The 19,731-nt window shown below is 36.3% G+C and overlaps 1 protein-coding gene across 3 annotated transcripts in view; it reads left to right on the top strand.

Moving 5' to 3' along the window:
- The first annotated feature begins 3,939 nt into the window (after positions 1-3,939).
- The window catches only part of LOC127647705 (nuclear factor 1 B-type-like), a 150,592-nt gene continuing 134,800 nt past the window's right edge, over positions 3,940-19,731 (top strand). For 2 of the 3 annotated variants that reach the window (XM_052132130.1, XM_052132157.1), the window contains exon 1: positions 16,992-17,118. In XM_052132130.1, coding sequence (XP_051988090.1) covers positions 17,023-17,118 — 96 coding nt within the window. In that variant the 5' untranslated portion in view covers positions 16,992-17,022. Of the gene's footprint in view, positions 4,056-16,991; positions 17,119-19,731 lie in introns of those variants that run through there. The other variant, XM_052132165.1, reaches the window with a different exon arrangement.

The raw sequence follows: 19,731 nt of genomic DNA on the forward strand, positions 1-19,731 counted from the left end.
GTGGTGGAATTTTGGCTGTCAGTCTACCATGTGAGTTATTTTCATATGCTTAAACAAATAAAGCTTGACATCCTTCCCTGCCCAACCGCTTTAATTTAAGGCACTTTTGAAACCTGTGCTGTTATCTTTTTCTTCAAATTCTTTACTTCTTCCTCTCAGACTTAAAGGGATTGTTTACCCAAATAAGAAAATTCTCTCATCACTCACGTTTTCCAAACTTTGCAGAAAACAAATGGAGATATTAGGCAGAATGTCAGCTTCAGTTACTTTCCACTTTTATTGTATGAATAAAAAAGATGCAATGAAAGTGAATGACGATAGGTTAATATTGAACAAAAGTCATAGTAATTAGAAAAAGCATGAGGTTCAGTAAGTGATGATAAAATATTCATTTCTGAGTGAACTATCACTTTAAATTCTGTTTCCCCCAATTCACTAATATCAGTCCATGTCATGCATTTGCACTTGTTCTTTGTTACGAATCAGTGACTGTTCAGTTAACCCTTTTCATTTATGTTTATACACGTGTTTCAGCATTTCACTTTACCAGATCCACACCTACACACTGACGTCTGGATCAAGGCTTTGTAACACTGGATTTATCCTGTTGAAAAACCACGTTTTTTTGTTTGTTTGTTTTTTGTATGACCCGTGCATCATAAGCTTTTCTTGAGACAGTTAAACAATTAGCTCTGAGGCCTGTGGATGAGATTAAAGAAGCTGACATTTTATACGCCTTGGTCTTTATCTAATGATTGACTTGATTTGAGTTGTCACCTGGTTCTCCACCTGTTCTAAAGCTGACACAAACATTAAGCCTCCAAGAAAACAATGAGCACTGTCTCAAGTATATTCCTGCTTTCTGAATAGTTGTCAAAAAAAGGAAAATATTTAGTATTATAGTCTTGGTCTTTTTGCACAATGAAAAGTATTAAAGAAATTGTTCACCCTTACAATGAAAATTCTGTCATTATTTACTCAACCTCATGTTGTTTTAAACCAGTATGCTGTTATATTTGATGTGGAACACAAAATAAATCTTATAGATATAAATATTGACGAAAATGTAGGTCTACTGGTCACACAATGCTATTGAATGGCTTGAGAAGACTTGAAATATAGTGCACAAGTTGTATGAACTACTTTTATGTTGCTTTTTTGTCACTTTTGGAGCCTGACAGCCCACTGTCACAATTAACTGCTGTCGTATAAAAACGATCAAGTCCTGAGAAAAATAACAGAATATCGGTTTGGAATGATATAAGGTTAAGTAAATAATGACAAAATTGTACATTTTTTTGGTGAACTATTTCTTTGAGGTATTTGAACGGTGGCACTGTTTGTCTCCACCCTAAAAAAATATTGGTTTTGCATATAGAGATGGTTAATAATGTTCAAGGGTTATCTCCAAAATAACCTTTTATTTGGGCACTTGATTTATTTTGTTTGTAGTTTATGGTGTTTTTTTTTTTATTTTGGCAAGATATTGTTGGCTGTGGCGGTGGTGTTTCGCCTCCCAGCAGCTCTCTATGTGTCTGGCTAGTTGCCCAATGCCCTCTTTGCCGGCCTCTGTGTCTCATGCCCTGGTGTGTGCCAGGGTCTCTCTGGTGATAGGCACTGTTCCACACACGGTCACAGTGACAGTTAAGTGCCAGTTTGGGGTTCCAGCTGGAGGCCTTGGCAACATACGTACTGATGGCCAATATCTCTCTAACCAGTGGTTGAAAAGCGCACAAGGTCTGTTGGATTAGGTTTGTGTTATCAAGAGCTTTGACATCAAACATCAATATAATTTACATTTGCTTTCAATGAACCATTTTTCATTTAGCAATTATGGCTGTCAATTTTCTTTATATTTTTATACAAAGAAAACATTTAACAGAGACCTTGGTAATACTCTATGTTCCTCAATGAGCCATTAACAAATATGATTACAAGGCACTCTGTTATACTTGGTTCTGATTGGTCAATCATTGAATTCTTAGGCCTACTACATGGTATATTTGTCCACTGGTAAGACTTCACAATAAGGTTATACTGTATTTGTTAACATTAGTTGATGCATTCAGTATAATTTACTGTGAACAATAATTTTTACAGCATTTATTATTCTTAGTATGATGCTAGTGTTGTAAAGGAATACAGCAACACTTGGCTCATAGGTTAAAAATAACAATCTACTATAGCCATTTAACCCTCAGAGTCTGTTTCAATAATACCTAATTTACCATAAATAATACCATACAAAGAAAAGTTGTTAATATCACTGAGGGTTAAAGCATTGGCAACAATTTACCAATAGAAATAAAGCATAAATAGACATCCGATCCTTGTTATTTAAAATAATATTATATACAGTTGTAGCCAAACATGTTGGCACCCTTGGTAAATATGTTCAAAGAAGGCTGTGAAAAAAAAATCTGCATTGTTTATTTAACAATTGAAATATGGGAAATATCTTATTATTAAATAAATATTTTTCTCCAAAACGCATTGGCCGTAATTATTGGCACCCTTTTATTCAATGCTTTTTGCAACCTCCCTTTGCCAATATAACAGCTCTGAGTCTTCTCTTATAATGCCCAAATGAGTTTGGAGAATATCTGGCAAGGGATCTGAGACCATTCCACCATACAGAATCTCTCCAGATCCTTCAAATTCAGAGGTCCATAGTGGTGGACTCTCCTCTTCAGTTCACCCCACAAATTGTCTATGGGGTTCAGGTCAGGGGACTGGGATGGCTATGGTGGAACCTTGATTTTGTGGTCAGCGAACCATTTTTGTGTTGATATATATATATATATATATATATATATATATATATATATATATATAGGCTGAATACTACAATTGATATATATATAATGCAACATTTATGATAACCACTGCATAACAACCATATTGTAATGTGTTACCTGATTTTTGTCCATGCTACTATAGTTTCATATCACTTCCCGGTCTCTTTTCTCTCACATAATAGTTTTACCTTTTTTTGTAAGTAGCCATGTTATTATATGTCTATATGTGTATATGACTGCATATACAAACAGTTCAGGATGATAAAGGACCTGCAGTACATTATCCCTTTTATGATGCTCAACTGATCAATAGTTGATGTACAAATGTAAAGATATATGACAATATATAAATAAAAGATCAAGTATTACTTTAGGAACTCTTTTCTTCTTCTTCTCCTTCTTTATTTTTGCTAGTTGTCACTGCTTTTGTTTTATGATCCAGAGTTCAGCTCAGAATCCTGATCTTGTTATTGTGGAGCCACACACAGAGTTCATCCTCTTCCTTTTATGCTAAAAGATAAGACAATATTCTGTTTAATTTTGGTAATATCATGGGAAGCATAAGAATTATTATAATGATTTTCTCATTATAATTATACGTAATTATAAACTTCCCCTGAAAGACTTGAAGAATTCACTCATTTCCCTCTTGCCCATTTTTTTCTGAAAGAGATGAGACAGGACTATTCTGATACTCTCCTCAATTTATTAAAGCTACACTATATAAGAAATATTTTTATAAATTAACAAAAATGAATTAATGTACAAGAACACAAACATTTTATCTTCCAAACCATGTATTTGCCTAACCCCGATTCAATATGGGAAGCCTATAATAATGATTTATAATTTAAAGCTGTCGGGACATATTTGTCAGGAAATCGCATACATCCATCAGTCATACATGCATTTTTACATAACATCCGTAAATAAAGAAAAGATGGTCCAGCTAGCTACTACAGCGAGTGTGTATATATGCGGTGATAGGTGTGGTAGTAGTTTGAGGTGGACAGCTTTTAGCCACAACAAATAAATGACATTGACCTTGGATCGTTCCAAAAGGCAACCCTCTGGGGAATCACCTGTTTTTCAAATAAAGAAACCTCGAACCCAGAAGAGTCTGCAAACAATAAGGGGAAAGCGACAGAGCCCGTAATAAAACACGAAGCAACATCTGCTTTTCTTTTTCATAGGTGGTGACAACTCCAAAAAAGGATTTAAAACCGAGCCAGAGATGGAGTTTTTCTCGCTCGACAGGTAAGATATTTCAAAGGATTGTCTCTTATCACGGTAGTTTGTTAGATAGCGTTAGCCACTCAAATGGGGCATTTTATAATGGAGTGTGGTACTGCTGTGCTTTCAATTTTATTTTCGAGGACATTTTTTAGCTTTATGCTGGTAACAATGCCAATCTTTAAACCAGTTACTACCTTGGTCTATTTGCCTGCTAAGTCATAGTTTCCACCATTTGACTTTATCTGATTTGAATAGCAATCATTGTCTAATGTAATTGTAACATTATTTATTTTAAAACAATTGTTTTCAACAACTCAAAACAAGCTACTTACCTGCTATAAAGACATATTTTTCACATATCCGTCTTTTCTTTCGTTATTTTTTTATTTGTATTCAAGAGCCAATTTAGATGTTAGTACTGATATTTGCACTGATATGGTCAGTGGCGGATTTAGGCATGGGCGACATGGGCAGCTGCCCTGGGCGGCATCTTACCGGGAGCGGCATTGAACACCTCTCTTCCCCACCCTGGGGGTTCGCCCAGGGCGCCATGCATGCTAGAACGACCACTGATCATGGTTACACCAGTGATATTTAAACCATCACATTCATCCTCTCAGAACAGCAGACCCAAAGCCCAACTGACATAATTTCCAAAACAGACAAAGTTACTTGCAGTTCTATGCTTCAACTGCTAGAGGGCCAAAAGATACATAGCGTAGCTTTATATGATGAAATGAAATGAAAACTGATGAAAAGTTCATCAGGGAGTGACTCGCAAATGGTTTTGCTTCAGGACACAGATTTGACACTGAACACTGAGTGCTGGCCAGCCCAACACAGTACCAAAATTGATTTTCCATACAAAATATCAATAAAAATTAATCTTTAAAATAAGAAATTCAAATGCAATAATATTACCATGAACTGCAGGTTCAACAATATACAAATTATAGGCTAAATATGAAAATTTATAATTTTATAAATACATAAACAAAAATAGATGTGTGATTTAGGGCCTTTGGCATTAACAACAAAAGATATTTGAAAAGTTTCCAACTGTTGAAAAATTCAGCATATTTAACTTGACTGGCCAGACTATGCACAGTTACATGGTCAATTATGTTTTTCATTAGCATTCAGCATTGTTTAATGCTTGCAAACTCCTATCCTTTTAGAAAAGACCCCTGACCCATTTTTGGCAGCAACCCACCAGTTGAGGACCACTGCTTTAGAATACCTATTTTTCAAACAAATTAATATACCATATACACCTATGGTTCTTAAAGTTTTCAGTTAAGTTCTCTAAAAAACTTCTTTTGACCTTTTCTCAAGACTCTTATTCCAACACCAAACCTATTTTTTGTGTTGTATCCTTAATTAACCAACAATCTGTAATTCTATGAGCAGGGAAGTAGCCAACTCATTGTCGAGATCTTCAGCAATGCTGGGTTTCTGGCTGCCAACATTGGTTGCCACGGAAATGAACCGTGTGTATCCTGTTTGCCTTTGTCCTTGCCTTACTGGGCTCAGTGTTACACCAAAAACTCATGAACTGGCCGACTTCTGCTTCCAACTGCTCTCCACAAACCACCTGATAGCCAAGACTCAATTTGCAGCAGTCTAATCCCTTGAAGAATTTACCTGTACCTGTTTCTGCCTAAACACATTTTCAAAAGAGTGAAATGTCAGATCAGTTAGATCTTGAAGAATTTTGATATCCTTAAAGTACTTGATTTCGTTCCCTTGCTCGGTTTGTGTACATATGCATATTATGACACTCCCACTTTCAACCGATTACTGGCAAATTGATTGTACCCTCTTAAAATGATGAACATTTTGATAGGTCATTGGTCCTTAAAATAAAGTCATCCCTTTGTCTGTGGAGCAGAAAGGAGAGACTTTATGGAGGATAAACTTAGCTCAGATGAGAGGAAAGGCAAGCCTTTTATCTCGGGCAGGCACTGTATTTTACACAATGTCCCTCCAGTACAACCTAACAAAGAGCTCCTTATGTACTTCCTCTCGGCTGGCAGGTCTAATACTGTAGCACAGGGGACGGTTGCGAGTAGAAGTCTTTTAGAGAGGGGGCTTCGGATGGTGTGCCGGATAAAGAACAATTCATTGGATCAGTGAAATGTGTGTGTGCATGTGTGGTGCCCCACTGAGAGGTGGTGTCTGGGCCAGAAAAAAACAGCACTATGGAAAGATTTACCCCCGTCTTCTGCCAACCTTGTTTGAACTCTGTTGTGTGTTTTAATTTCCTGTGCAATTAGATCAAATATCTGGCTCATTCAGTACAAAATCAACTTAGTCAATTTAAAGCTGATATGTATACATTTTTCAGTGTTAAAATTCATGCACAATTTCACCAAAAAGTGCAACATTATGGCTCTGAGGTGCTATAAAAACATTTGAGTCTCCCTTCCTGCCCGACACAGCAATGTTGGCTTGACCAACAGTGTGAGTTTGGGGCAGGACAATCTGTGTTCACAACCAATGGAAAACGAGGTAGGTTTCCTGGAATCTGTTGGAAATCAGAGATTATTATTGCAATTGCGTTTGGCAATGCTAGAGGTGCAGAAAATCACTTCTGCTTTGAGAATGCATGCATGCAATGCATTTGTAATTGATCTATACTTTATTTCACAAGACTGTGATTAATTAGTTGTTGTTTTTTAAAGAGAGAATTATGAGTCATTATGCACAGCGAATCAGTGTCAAGGCCTTTCATTTAACTAATCTGAATCCTAACCTCTAATCCTGCTGGTTGTTTAGTTGCCTCTATTAATTCTTGTAGAACTCTGGCAAAGCCTCAGAAGGTCCCACGTCCACCCGCTCCCACCCTCTCTCTCTCTCCCTGCCACGGTTGGATGCCTCCCACCCTGATGCTGTCCATTCCCAGTAGGGGCCTCTGTTGATTGGCCTGGCGTGTGTCCTACACTGTGTGCTGGTGTGAATGACGGCCGCTGTCAGCACTGACTGGCTCCCCGGCGTTCAGCATTCTTCACTTGAGTGACAGCAGATAGTACCTCCCTTGAATTACCCTAAAAGATTGCCTGTGTGATGGCAGGACCACCTAAAAGATTGGAGAAAAAAGTCTTGGCTGGGACTCTTTAATGTCGCTCTCTCTCACTGAGTCATGACCTCTGAGCAAGTGTTTGCCTGCATTGCTCCTCTCAGCCAAAATGAATCTAGAACATCTCATGTTTGTAGCGAACTCCACTGGAAGTAAATCTGTTTCTATTATGTTACTTTAATAGGACGCAGTTCCTTTATTTTTATTTGTTTTTCTTGTTTCACTGGCTTATTTCCATTTAATTTTAATTTAATTTTAGTGCAAATATAAATTTTAAGGTTATGATGGCTAAAAATTTTAATAAATTTATTAGCAGGACAACTTTCCTGTTTCTTATAATCAAAACATTAGCTGCATAGCTAGATATATGTTGGGCTTAAAGGGTTAGTTCACCCAAAAATGAAAATTGTCTCACCATTTACTCACCCAAATGCCATCTTAGATGTGTATGACTTTCCGTTTAACTACAATTAAGATTTTTAAAAGAATTTCTCGCTCTTTTGTTCCATACAATGCAAGTGAATGGGTGCCAAAATGTATAAGCTCCAAAAATCATACAAGTCAGCATGAAAGTATTCTGTAAGACTCCAGTGGTTAAATCAATATCTTCAGAAGTGATAGGTGTGGGTGAGAAACAAATCACTCTCGCATTCTTCTTGTGTTTTTGGTGATTCACATTCTTCATGCATACCGCCTCCTACTGGGAAGGTAGAAGAATTTCAAGCAAAAAATGACTTAAATATTTATCTGTTTCTGACCCACACCTGTCAAATCACTTCTGAAAATATAGATTAAAACACTAGATCTTATGAATTACTTTTATGCTGATTTATGTGATTTTTGGAACTTATATTCACTTATATTGTATGGACTAAAAAAGCTGAGAAATTCTTCTAAATATCTTTATTTGTGTTCTGCATAAGAAAAAAAGTCATACACATCTGGTATGGCAAGAGGGTGAGTAAATGATGAGATAATTTTCATTTTTGGGTTAATTATCCCTCTAAATGTATTTGGACACTTAAACCAAAATGTATGCATTTAAGTGCATTACATAACAAAATATCAAACCAAGTAGCATATGCAAGCAAATTAACTTAGAACTAACTTCACTTAGCAATTTTTGCAATGATTTCTTTTAGTAGATGAAATCAGTTTCCTTCAAGTTCAACTACTGTAGGTGTCATAGCAGAGTAATTACAGGTGTTGTCTTTCCTTCACAATAACTATGGACATGTTGCACTAACTTCAGACAACCAGAAAGTGTCCAAATACATTTAGTCTAAATTTTGAACAATAAACTGTTTTATCATTTGAAACCTTAACAACACTTATTGTGAAATGTCTCGCTTGAAAATGTGATTTTGCTATTTTTATTTGAAATTAATTCCACTTTGTTTGATATTTTGATATATTATTAAGTGTGGCTGAAGTGTCCCAATATTTTTGTTGTCACAGCATGTGATAATGTGGAGTGACATGTGATCTCACCACACTGACTTTATACCAGATTTTCCCAGAAAAGATTTTGTCAATACATTGCATGTAGTCACAACAGTTTTCATAGAAATAGCTTTTTCCATCTCAGTGGAATATTTTATATTAATACATCAAGCCATTGAACACTTCACACATGAATTCAAATGTATTCCCATGAATCACACTTCATTTGGTCTCATGCCTTTCCTCAAGTGCAAACACATGTCTTAAAAAACTCACATCTGGGTTGTAACTTCAGTAAATTAACCCTAATTTCTCTCCTTTGTCCTGAAGCAGACATAATTTTCCTCTGTGGAACAACAGGTGGTCATCTGTGAACAAATTAGTCTCTCCAATAGATCATGGCAGTGGGTTTCATAACTAAAAACATGTTATCCAAGACTACTCCATTACTGTCAATCATTATCTATTCTTGCATTAAATGCAGTTTATTTAACAAAAAAATAAATAAAGACAAAATTCAAGTTTCTTATTTTTAAAAGTTTTCAATCACCGATCGCACCCTCGCCAATTGAGGGAATCATAAACTGAAGTTAATAATTTTTTTAATTAAAGAATATCTACATTTATTTATTTTCATTATGCTTATTGAATACATTGGATGTATACCGAATAATTATTTGCTGCTTCCCCATGTGTCTGGCTTGCTAAGTAAACTGGCCTAATTAACCAACCTGTTATTGTTCGAGGAGTGGACATCTGGTAAAACAAAAGAGGGAATTATGGGAATAAAACCTAATAGGGGTGCCTAGAGGGGTGATATGAAGTACGATATCCCTTTTACACAGCTATTAAGGATATGATTCAAAGAATTATAATCCCAAAGTCTCTTGGACAATGCTAGACTGGGATTAAAAAGCATCTCTGGATATTGTTAATCAATTAGTAACAGACAAGCGCCGTTATTTTTCTGATTGCCCAACCCATATGGGTCAACACTAATCCAAGGCTGTACATGCGCTGTACATTCATTAACATGACTGAACCTTAAATGAGCCTGACCTTTGACTGGAAATAAAATTAGACTACTATTAGGACCACATCACATTTTTAGAAGTATATAAGGTATTGTGCATATCTTATAAATACTAAATTGATATTGACAAATATACAATTAAATATAAAAATTTCAATAGGAATTAACTATTAATATATCCTCAAATTGTGCTTGTAGAAAGTTCAAAGACATTTCCCAATGGTATGAGTCTACGGACAGATTTATGTAGATGCAGAGTCTGTTTCTTTGTGTTTTGGATGTAGCAGGTGTTCCAGATACTTGGATAATTTACCAACTTTCCTCACTTTCAGGCCTCTCAAAGTATTGATTTGCCCATTGATTTTTCATGTAAATCTCACAAATACTTGACTGAAAGAGAGTAGAAATCCAATTAAATCTAGAGTCTGTAAAATATAATCCTAATCCAATCAAGGCGAGAAAATGTATTGATTTGTAGAGTCAAAATCAATACCGTGCATGTGAGGGCAATTCAAGTGAAATGTCAAAAGAAGGCGTTCAGTGAAGTCAGTTGGCCTTGCAGTTATCGATGGCTGCATGTTCACAACACACTGAAAGCACCTCACAATGGTAACAATACATACAGCATTGACAATTCTCTGTTGTCTTTAGTCTGTTTGCTTTTCAATTCACTCAGCCGACGAAACAGACACTTAGTTTTGCAGAACAATTCAATTTCACTGCACAAGGAAGCACTGTATTCTTTTCTGATAATGCATTTATTAAAACTAAATACTAACATCAAAACTATAGATGTGTTCTCTATTGAATTCTCTTCTCGGAGTGGTGGTGGTGTAGTGGTCTAAAGCACATTACTAGTAATCTGGTAATCAGAAAGTCGCTGTTTTGAGCCCTACAGCCAACACCATTGTGTCCTTGAGCAAGGCACTTAACTCCAAGTTGCTCTGGGGGGATTGTCCCTGTAATAAGTGCACTGTAAGTCGCTTTGGATAAAAGCGTCTGCCAAATGCATAAATGTAAATGAATTCATAGCATTTTCAGCTATAGACACGTTTATCATAAAAATCCACAATAAATACCTTTTTCCATGTGTTTTTGTAAAATGTCTCGAAATGTCTAGTTTTTCATTGCTTTCCCTCTGGAAAGAGGATGAGGACGTTTACTGTAAAATATAAAAATACAATATAAAATCAGTCTTGCTATATTGTATAGACCTAAGCAAGATGGCACTCAAAGCACAGATGGTACAGTAATTGTAGACATTGATTGACTGGCATGCAGAGGAATGGCATTCCTCCCTCTTCTTTTTTGTTGAGATTGAAGTCACTGTAGATCTGCTCACATTAGGCCGAACTCTTTGTGTGCTTCAGAGAGACCGTGATTCATAAAATTATCAATTAGAGAGATTGTCAGATAATTTGAGCCTCTTCTGTGTCTTCTTTACTCTATTCTTTCATCATCATTACACCATCTCCATTTTGTCTTTCCTCAACTATTTCAATGCAGTGCTCACCCTTGAAAGAGTTGAGATAACATTCTCCCTTTCACTTCTTCCTAATTCCTCTTCATTTACCAACTCAATGTCTTCTCAGTTTGCACCTCTTCTTCTTCTTCCTTATTGCATTTTCATATTTGTGCAATTGTTTAGATAGCAAAGTCATGACAGTTGTGTGAAAAATGTAGTACATTGCATTTTCTTTACTGTGTGCATTACTAACACTGCAGCTATCAATATAAAGGCATTTAGCAACCTGACATGTGCATTTGAGAATATTACTTTAATTTAGTTGTCTGTGTTAACTCTTTTGAAAGCATGAATTGTAGAGCAGAGAAATTTGTATGTAGTGTTTTGAGAATATTAGGAAAATCGAGAAAAATGCTTAGATGACTATTAATTGTTTTGAGAGCAGTGACTTGAGTTTGGAGAAATGTGTAAAATCGGTCAAGTAAAACTGTAATGTGACTAATGCTTCCATTGGATGAGCCTGGATGTGGTGTATTTCATCTGTAATGAGTTATGACCCTGAAATCCAAAGTGTAAGAAAACAGAGAAATCCCTTTTGGATCCTCCATGGAAATGTGTGAAAGGTTTCGGAAATGAATAGATAGACACTACGCAAAAGGCGAGAAGGATAAACAGCACTCAAGGTATTCTTCTGGCCCTGGTGCTTCTGAAATGCCACCTCGTCCCCTGAATGCCAGATGCTGTGCCCTGACTCGCGGGACGTTCTCACACAATCCTACAATTCACGTGGAGGGAAGCAGCTGCAGGCGGGAACATTCTGTGAGGAGGTGGAGGTTGGGAATGCGCTGCAGAGGGAAAAAGGTCTGTATAGGTTACAAAGAGAGTCCCAAACATGGAACAAAGCTGGCATTCAGCGTTAAACCCCACTGCTCACATCAGAGAGTCAGGTTGATACGTAAATTTGCAAATGTCAAAAGCATGACCATTGTTTAATTTGTTGTGTATGTATGTGCATTAAATGTAAATCTGAATGAGTGGGATACAAGCATGCTTGACAGACCTCAAACATGAGGGTGTTGTGCAGCTCAGAAAAGAGCGGTAAATCAGTCAGATCAGATAGATCTGTCTGCCTTCAAAAGCCAAGCGTACATGTCAATGTAATTAGTTAATGTCATCAAAGCCTACTTTGCATTGCTTTAAACAGCCAAAGCTGTTCTAATGCTATTAATGCAAGCCAGTTATTACATACTAGCTGATGTCGTTACGCCCTGCAAATACATTTCTGATCGCTTGACTGGTTGAAAACCTTCTAGAGGCTTGATAGCTCTCAAAGCTGTTTGAATGTATTTCAGTGGTTGATTCCAGTGAGAGGCAGCTGTTGGTTTTACAACCCCAATTCCTAAACAGTCAGGAGAGTATGGGAAATGCTAATAAAAACAAAAGGAAGTCATTTGTAAAATCTGTTCACTCTGTGTTATATTGAAAGCACTGCAACAACACATTATTTAATGTTTTACCTTGTGAATTTAACTTTTTTTTAACACACTAATTGCATGTCAGATGATTGCAACATCTCCAAAAGGTTGGGAGAGTCGAGTGTTTAACACTGATTAACTTCAGTATTTTGTCTAATAACACTTTTTAAGCATTTAGGCACTGAAGACACAAGTTTGTTAAGTTTAAAAAGTGGAATTTCCCCCCATTCAGTCATTGCAAGTATTCAGCTGCGCAGTTGTATGGGGCCTTCGTTGCTGTATTTTGCGCTTCATAATGCGCAACACATTCTCAATTGGAGACAGATCAGGACTGCAGGCAGGCCAATCTAGCACCCACACTCTCTGGTTAAGCAGCCATGCACTTGCAATCCGGGCAGAATGTGGTTTGGCATTGTCCAATTGCTAACAGAGTCAATGTTAGCATTTATCAATGAAAATAAAAAAGGAAATAAACTAACAACAAATGAGGTCTGTTTACCACATAACTCAATTTTGATGGTTGTTGTTTTAAGATGAAGTTTAAAACTGAATGTGTTCTCTTTTGCCTCGAGTTCATCTGAGGACATTATTTTGCTGTTCACTCAAGAACCTAAAAGTTCTCTGTCATTCAGTGTCTTGCAGACTAAACACAACTGCATAAATGTGTTGCTAATGAAGCTGCTGCTAGAATCTTCAGTCTTAAAGGAATGTTTTTCAGGTTCAATACAAGTCAAGCTCAATCGATAGCATTTGTGACCAAATGTTGATTACCACATAAGAATATTTAAAACTTTCAATGGAAATAAATGGGGCCAGTCCATTTAAACATTAAAAGACACACTGTAGCAACAGTATAGCAACAAGAAATAAACATTGCCATCATTATTTTTGAGTGGTAAAAATGCTTACTAACCTTCTCTGTGTAAAGTTTTATCCAAAATTACAACTTTGTTGCAATAAAGGTGCAATGCTGGTAAACACTGTGTAGCCGGTGGGTTGAAAATAATCACCACAGGAAACAAAAATATATTTGGGGGGTTTAATCTGACACTGTTTTAAGAAAAGAAAAAAACAGTGGTCGATGGGGCCGTATATATATATATATATATATATATATATATATAGAGAGAGAGAGAGAGAGAGAGAGAGAGAGAGAGAGGCTAATGTCAAAAGAAAATACAAAAAGGCTCAGCCTACCCATATTGAACGGCATACATCACCTAAATACATGCTTATATCATTCACAGCATTTTATGCATTTAACACATGTGTGAATCACTCAAAGCATTTTACATATTTCCAACCATGTTATAAGGACATGTATTGCAGTTTAAAGCAATAGAATTATAATTACACATGTTCTCACATATGACACGTATTTCAGTTAATTGGAAAACATCCTTGGCTATGAATCATTACATAACCAGTTCTTGCACATGTGCACAAACATGGTCAAGCTCCACACATGCAATCCATATGCATCCTTCAAAAATGATCCATAACAAACACTAATTTTTAACATTCCACTCTTCTGAACACATATTTAATGCAATTTAGAAGCATTTTGTGTAAAATGTGATATTTACCCAAAGAATTTCCAAACTATGAACAAAACCAGGAGCTCTCTTGCACAGCGCATATCCTCACGTCTCCAAAATGAGAGAGTGCCGAAAAGCAGGTGTTGTAAATCTTTTTAGACATTACATTTCTCCACTTGGTTACAACTGTAAGAGATCCAGGAATATTCCTTTAATCTCTTTTTAAATCTATGATGTTACATATACATTGTCATGGATCCTAAAACAAGTTGGTTGAATCTCATCTGTATTGACTGACTGATAAAATATCTTTGTGAACCAATCATATTTCGTTCAGCCCTCAGAACACGTTTGTGTAAGTAAAACTCCCATCTGCGATGAAATACTTAATCTGAGGTGTTAAAATCCTTTCCAAGGATCCATAAAGGTTTAATGGAAACTTGTGCTGTAAATTATATACTCATTAAATGAGTTTGTGAAACCTAAACATGCCATATTGAACCTAATAACATTTTTAATGGATCAAGTGACTACACACCTGCATGGAATATGCAGTCAGCCTATTATGAAGTTCCAAAAACCCAAAGTATGAAAAAGCAAGTGATTTTCAGAAAATAAGCTACCCAAAGCCATAATATAACTAGTAATTCTGCACTGTTGCTAAGTTTTAAGACATGCTCTGAAAACCTTAACTTCACATATGCAACAGAAAACCATTCACTTTTCTTCTAGTGAAAAAACAAAAAAACAATACACCCACTGTCCTCTTCAACTCAAGATTAAGAATACATTTTCATCCCTCTAGTGCATCAAACTAGACAATCTTTAAAGCCTTATAACATCTGAGACTTTAAATAAGATTAGTTCAGTTAATACACCTCAGGGCTTTTAATCGTACATTAGAACTTGCTTACATTGTTTACTTTTATTTTCACTCAGTTTTATGAAACACAATAAAAAAAATTGTTTCACAACAAACATTTTCTTTTCTTTACTGTTTGATTTAAATGAGCACAATTTTTTTTTTCTGACTTTCCATTTGATAATATGTTAAAATGACTGTTAATGTTACAGTGATTCCTGAGATCATGACAGCATGATAAACGTTACTAATGTACTTCCCAGGCCACATCTGTGTCATTTATAAAGAATTTCCATGCACATAAAAATGTTTGATCAACATCCTATCAACAGAAATCTCATGTTTCAGCTCATAATCCAGCATGCTGCAGTATTATAACATGTATAATATCTTTTCTAAATATACAATGACATTAAATGAACATAAACAAGCCTGTTGCCTCCACCTTATACAATGCACGGTATTCATTGGTACATTGTAAATGGTGAAACCAGGGCCAAATTGATGCCATACGCAGACTGGGCGGTAGGGGTTCACGTGATATGAGCGTAAGGGCAGCCGGTGGACTTTCTGGTGCCCTCCTAGGGTAAGACGGTCCCCCCCTAGGGAGTCAATGCCCTACGCAGCCTTGTAGTATCTGTATAGTTTCTGCACACAAGACTGCACACAAGACTTTCACCTACTGTTGCACTTGTGTACATGGTAGTGTGACAATAAAGTGATGTGATTTGATTTGATTTGATATAGGGAGCGGCGTACTGGGTGAAACTCTGCAGTTGTTACCTCAATGAGCTACTGTATTTCTTCATAACCTGACCCTTAAAATGTACTTTTCCTGATGTAACTTAATGTAGTCAGGTTTATTAATTTATATTAAATGATAGTTTTGACATGAATAAAGCCACATAACTTAGATGTTTACCTGACATTTTCTTTACAGTGGGAGTGATTGAAACATTTGAAAATGATCTAAACCAAAAACCGCACACTCCTGAAACTCAAATAGCAAAGCAATTATATTTGAACACAAGAAACTACACCACAGAAGCAAATGCATCAGCTTTTAAAAAAGCAGGAACACTTAAAAAAATTCCATCACACCAAAACTGAAAAGTCAATTATTTGAATAGATTAAAAGCGGTGCCAAAGTTACAACCTGAAGTGAAAAATTCATTGTACTCTTTCAACCTCTTTGAATTTCATTCCTGATGAAAGGAAAATTTAGTTGAAACACTGAAACTTTTTAAAAATTTAAGAAAAAGAAAAGAAAGAAATTGTGACAAGTTTGACATTAATTACAATGTAATAAGAATTTGCAGTTTCTGTGATTTAAATGAAGTGGCTGCTTAGATTCTTTTGCTGATTCTGAGTCAGTTGAGTTGTCCTGTGCTGTTATGTAAGTAACATTTTAAGCTTAGATGAAACCTTGAATTTAGTACCTTTGGCTTTTAATTGAATTGACTTGGAATACCTGTCTGTATTTACGCCTCTCTTTCTTTCTCTCTTCCTTGCTCCCTCTCTCTCTCTCTCTATCTGTGTGTCTCTCTCCCTCCCTCACTTGGTGTAAGTCTGTGATATCTGAACCGTGCCTGGCTCTCATGTCCATGAAACTCCCCAGCCTTTGTTTGAGGAATATAATTCCCATGTGGGCCTCCCCTCATCGACATCGAGTTTGGGGGGGCTTCCATAAATCAACTATATACAACAGATGAAAATGCAAATAAACTTTGAAGCGCGTCCTCTTACCAAAGCCCCTCATTGGTTGCCCACTTGTTGTACTGCTCAAGATGCCAGAAAGAAATCCATGCTCCTGTTCTACACAGCTTAAAAAATTAAAGCCCTGGCTGAGGTGGGTGGGGGGGGGGCGCTCTATGTGTGTGCGCGAGGGATTCAGATCCTGATCCTGTCATTATAGGCAGCACTGGAGGCTGGAGTCATCGCTGAAGCACAAGGCTAAGTGCGTATGTGCGTGTGTGTATGTGTGCACTTTTCTCCCATAATGCAGTGTGATAAGGATTGGCCTACATGTGGCTGAGAGAGTGCCGTCTGATGAAGGCTTGATTAGTGTGTTATCTACTCCTGAGCTGCTCCTGATGAAAGCTACTGATGGGAGAATGGCTGGGAAAACGGCAGACAGCTCCATCAAATGGCAGCTATGCTATGACATGACAGCCAGGACCTGGTGGATGGTAAGTTTGGTGCTTTTAGGAGCTGTTTTTTCTGTCTGCAAGTTTTTTTCCAACCAATTTTTGAGTGACGTAACTCCTCCTTCAGTGGAATTCATTGCATGTGTTAGAGACTTTTAAAAAGGTTTACAGATCAATTATGTACAGAAGTTTTTGTGTCCTTAAGTTAACAGTTAACTCTTATTTAATAAATGCATTTGTTTTAATATTCACCTCGTTTTTACAGTTGTACTTCTTTTTCGCTTAAACACATCTTTCGGCAACTGGATTTTTTCAATCCTGCCTCAAACTTGGTCTCCTAATCCATTCCAAACATGTGTTGGTTTTTTACCAAACCGCGTGTTGGGTAGGGATGTCACTGGTGTCAGGTGAGGTCAAGACCCTGCACTAGACTCCAGGTCAGGAGGTCAGGATTTTTTCAGAGACCCCTCTCTCTTTCTTACCGCAATCTATAAATGTACTATATCAGATTATGACTCACCTTCACGTTTAAATTGTCCGTTCCAGTTTTCAGTAGTTTTGGAATTATGAGAGTATGTCAAAACGTTGTGATGATCTACTTCATATGAGAAGTTGGAGAGGTCAAGTGCATTAATGTTGCTTTCTTGATATTCCAAATCATCATTCTTGCATCCACGCTTCATTGCTGGGAGTTCTGATCATAACTTGTTCCCCTGGTTTTGGTCGTGATGCTTATAAATATTGTCACACAAGATGTGGGCTTGCTCTACACTTGTTGTCAGTTTTCTCTGTGTTTGTTCATTTTCCCTCCTGGCTGACAAAAGGCTCTTGTTTGAATCTCACTTTCAATGAAGCTACTGCTGGTTCTCATTCCACTATGAATATTAATTTAGTCATTCTTTTTTCCTTCTGCCAGCTCCTTGTGAGTTGTCATTTTATCTTTGTGTTCTTTTACAAGACAGATAAAACAATGTGTGATTAAGGGGATAAGAGGTATACTGTCAGTGATGCTTATTGTTATCCAAGCCGCTACTTTAGATATTTTTTTACTCCTGGTGTTTTCACAACGTAAAAGTTGAATGACAGCAAACATTTAAAAAAAGGAATAACCTTTGTTGCTTCAAACAATGCACATTTAGTTTTTTGGTGCTTGCTTACTTTGCTTGTAACACAATGTAACACTTTTGTGGTACTATCTGTGGTATTATAAAGTCATTGTTGCTTGATGTGTAATAACGTGGATCCTCTCTGAGCCGTATAAGGTAAACTCTGGGACTCTTAAAAATGAAAATTCTCTTAAATTAATAATCCGGTTTCAATACAGGTTAAGCTCAATGGACAGCATTTGCGGCATAATGTTGATCACCACAAAATATAATTTCGACTCCTCCCTTCTTTTCTTTGAGAAAAGAAAAAATAGAGGTTATAGTGAAGCACTTACAGTGAACGTGAATGGGGGGTGGTTTATAGGCAGAAATGTGAAGCTTATGATTTTATAAAAGCACTTTCATTAATTCTTCTGTACAGGCTTGTGTATTATTAGAGCTGTAATGTTGTTTAAATCATTATTTTTACATTAATTTAGGGTTTACGGTGTTACGTCGTCATGGTAATGAACTTGTCGAATTGGATATAACTTTACACAGAACAGGTTAATAAGTGATTTTATCACACTAAAATCATGTAAACACACATATCGGTCATGATGTGCATATTGCATCACTTTAACCACTGTAACACCTCACTGTTGCCTTTTTCTTTTTAAAGAAAAGTAGGGACAATGCAAAATACATCTTTCTTGTAATCAGCATTATGCCATAAATTCTGTCGATTTGGCTTAATTTGTATTAAATATTCAAATTATAATAAATATAATAAATTTGAATATTCCTTTAAAGTTACATACATGATTTAAAGTTATATACTATAAAGCTGATTATATTAAGCAATTATTGGTGTTCCGTATAAAAAATAAATAAATATTGATCAAAAATCAAGGCAGTGAGGGATTTTGAAACATATGCACATGTAACTTTTCAGTGAATGTTGTAGATATCTCTACTGTGTACATTAATAAGAAATAAAAAGTGCAATTCAGTTCACCATAAATGACAAATAATACAATTCAGACAAAAACTCTACTTGGCTTTAATGACATGTTGACAGTTGGTAGACTTTATCTTCTCAACTAGTGTCTAATAAAATAGCTTAGTTTAATCAAGAATTTGGAACGCAACACATTTATCATTATTTACAGTTTTCCATGTTTCCTATTATGCTAAATTAAAAAATTGTGGTGCTCAAATAACTTGGATCTTACATGGACAATTTAAGCATGATCTAAACAATGGAGACATGATTCAGTTTGAAATGCTTACCACTCAGACACTCAAAATTAAGAAACTGGCTCAAAATGTGAGCAGTGTCAGCAGATGCTGGGGTGGGCAGTATTTATCACTAATCCCTGTGGTCAACAGTCATTCATTAAGGTACACACTGCCCCCTTTTTTTGTTTTTGTTTTTGTTTATTGAGTGTGTCTTTTTTTTTTTTTTTTTTGCAAGAGTCCCCCTGTTTGGCTTGCTTTGTGCAGCTGGGAGACTGATGTCAGTCTGCATGCAGCCTCCCAGCAATCTGGCCATCAGACGATGCTCCTG

This window comes from Xyrauchen texanus, chromosome 1 (genome assembly GCF_025860055.1).
Source record: "Xyrauchen texanus isolate HMW12.3.18 chromosome 1, RBS_HiC_50CHRs, whole genome shotgun sequence".
Taxonomy (NCBI): domain Eukaryota; kingdom Metazoa; phylum Chordata; class Actinopteri; order Cypriniformes; family Catostomidae; genus Xyrauchen; species Xyrauchen texanus.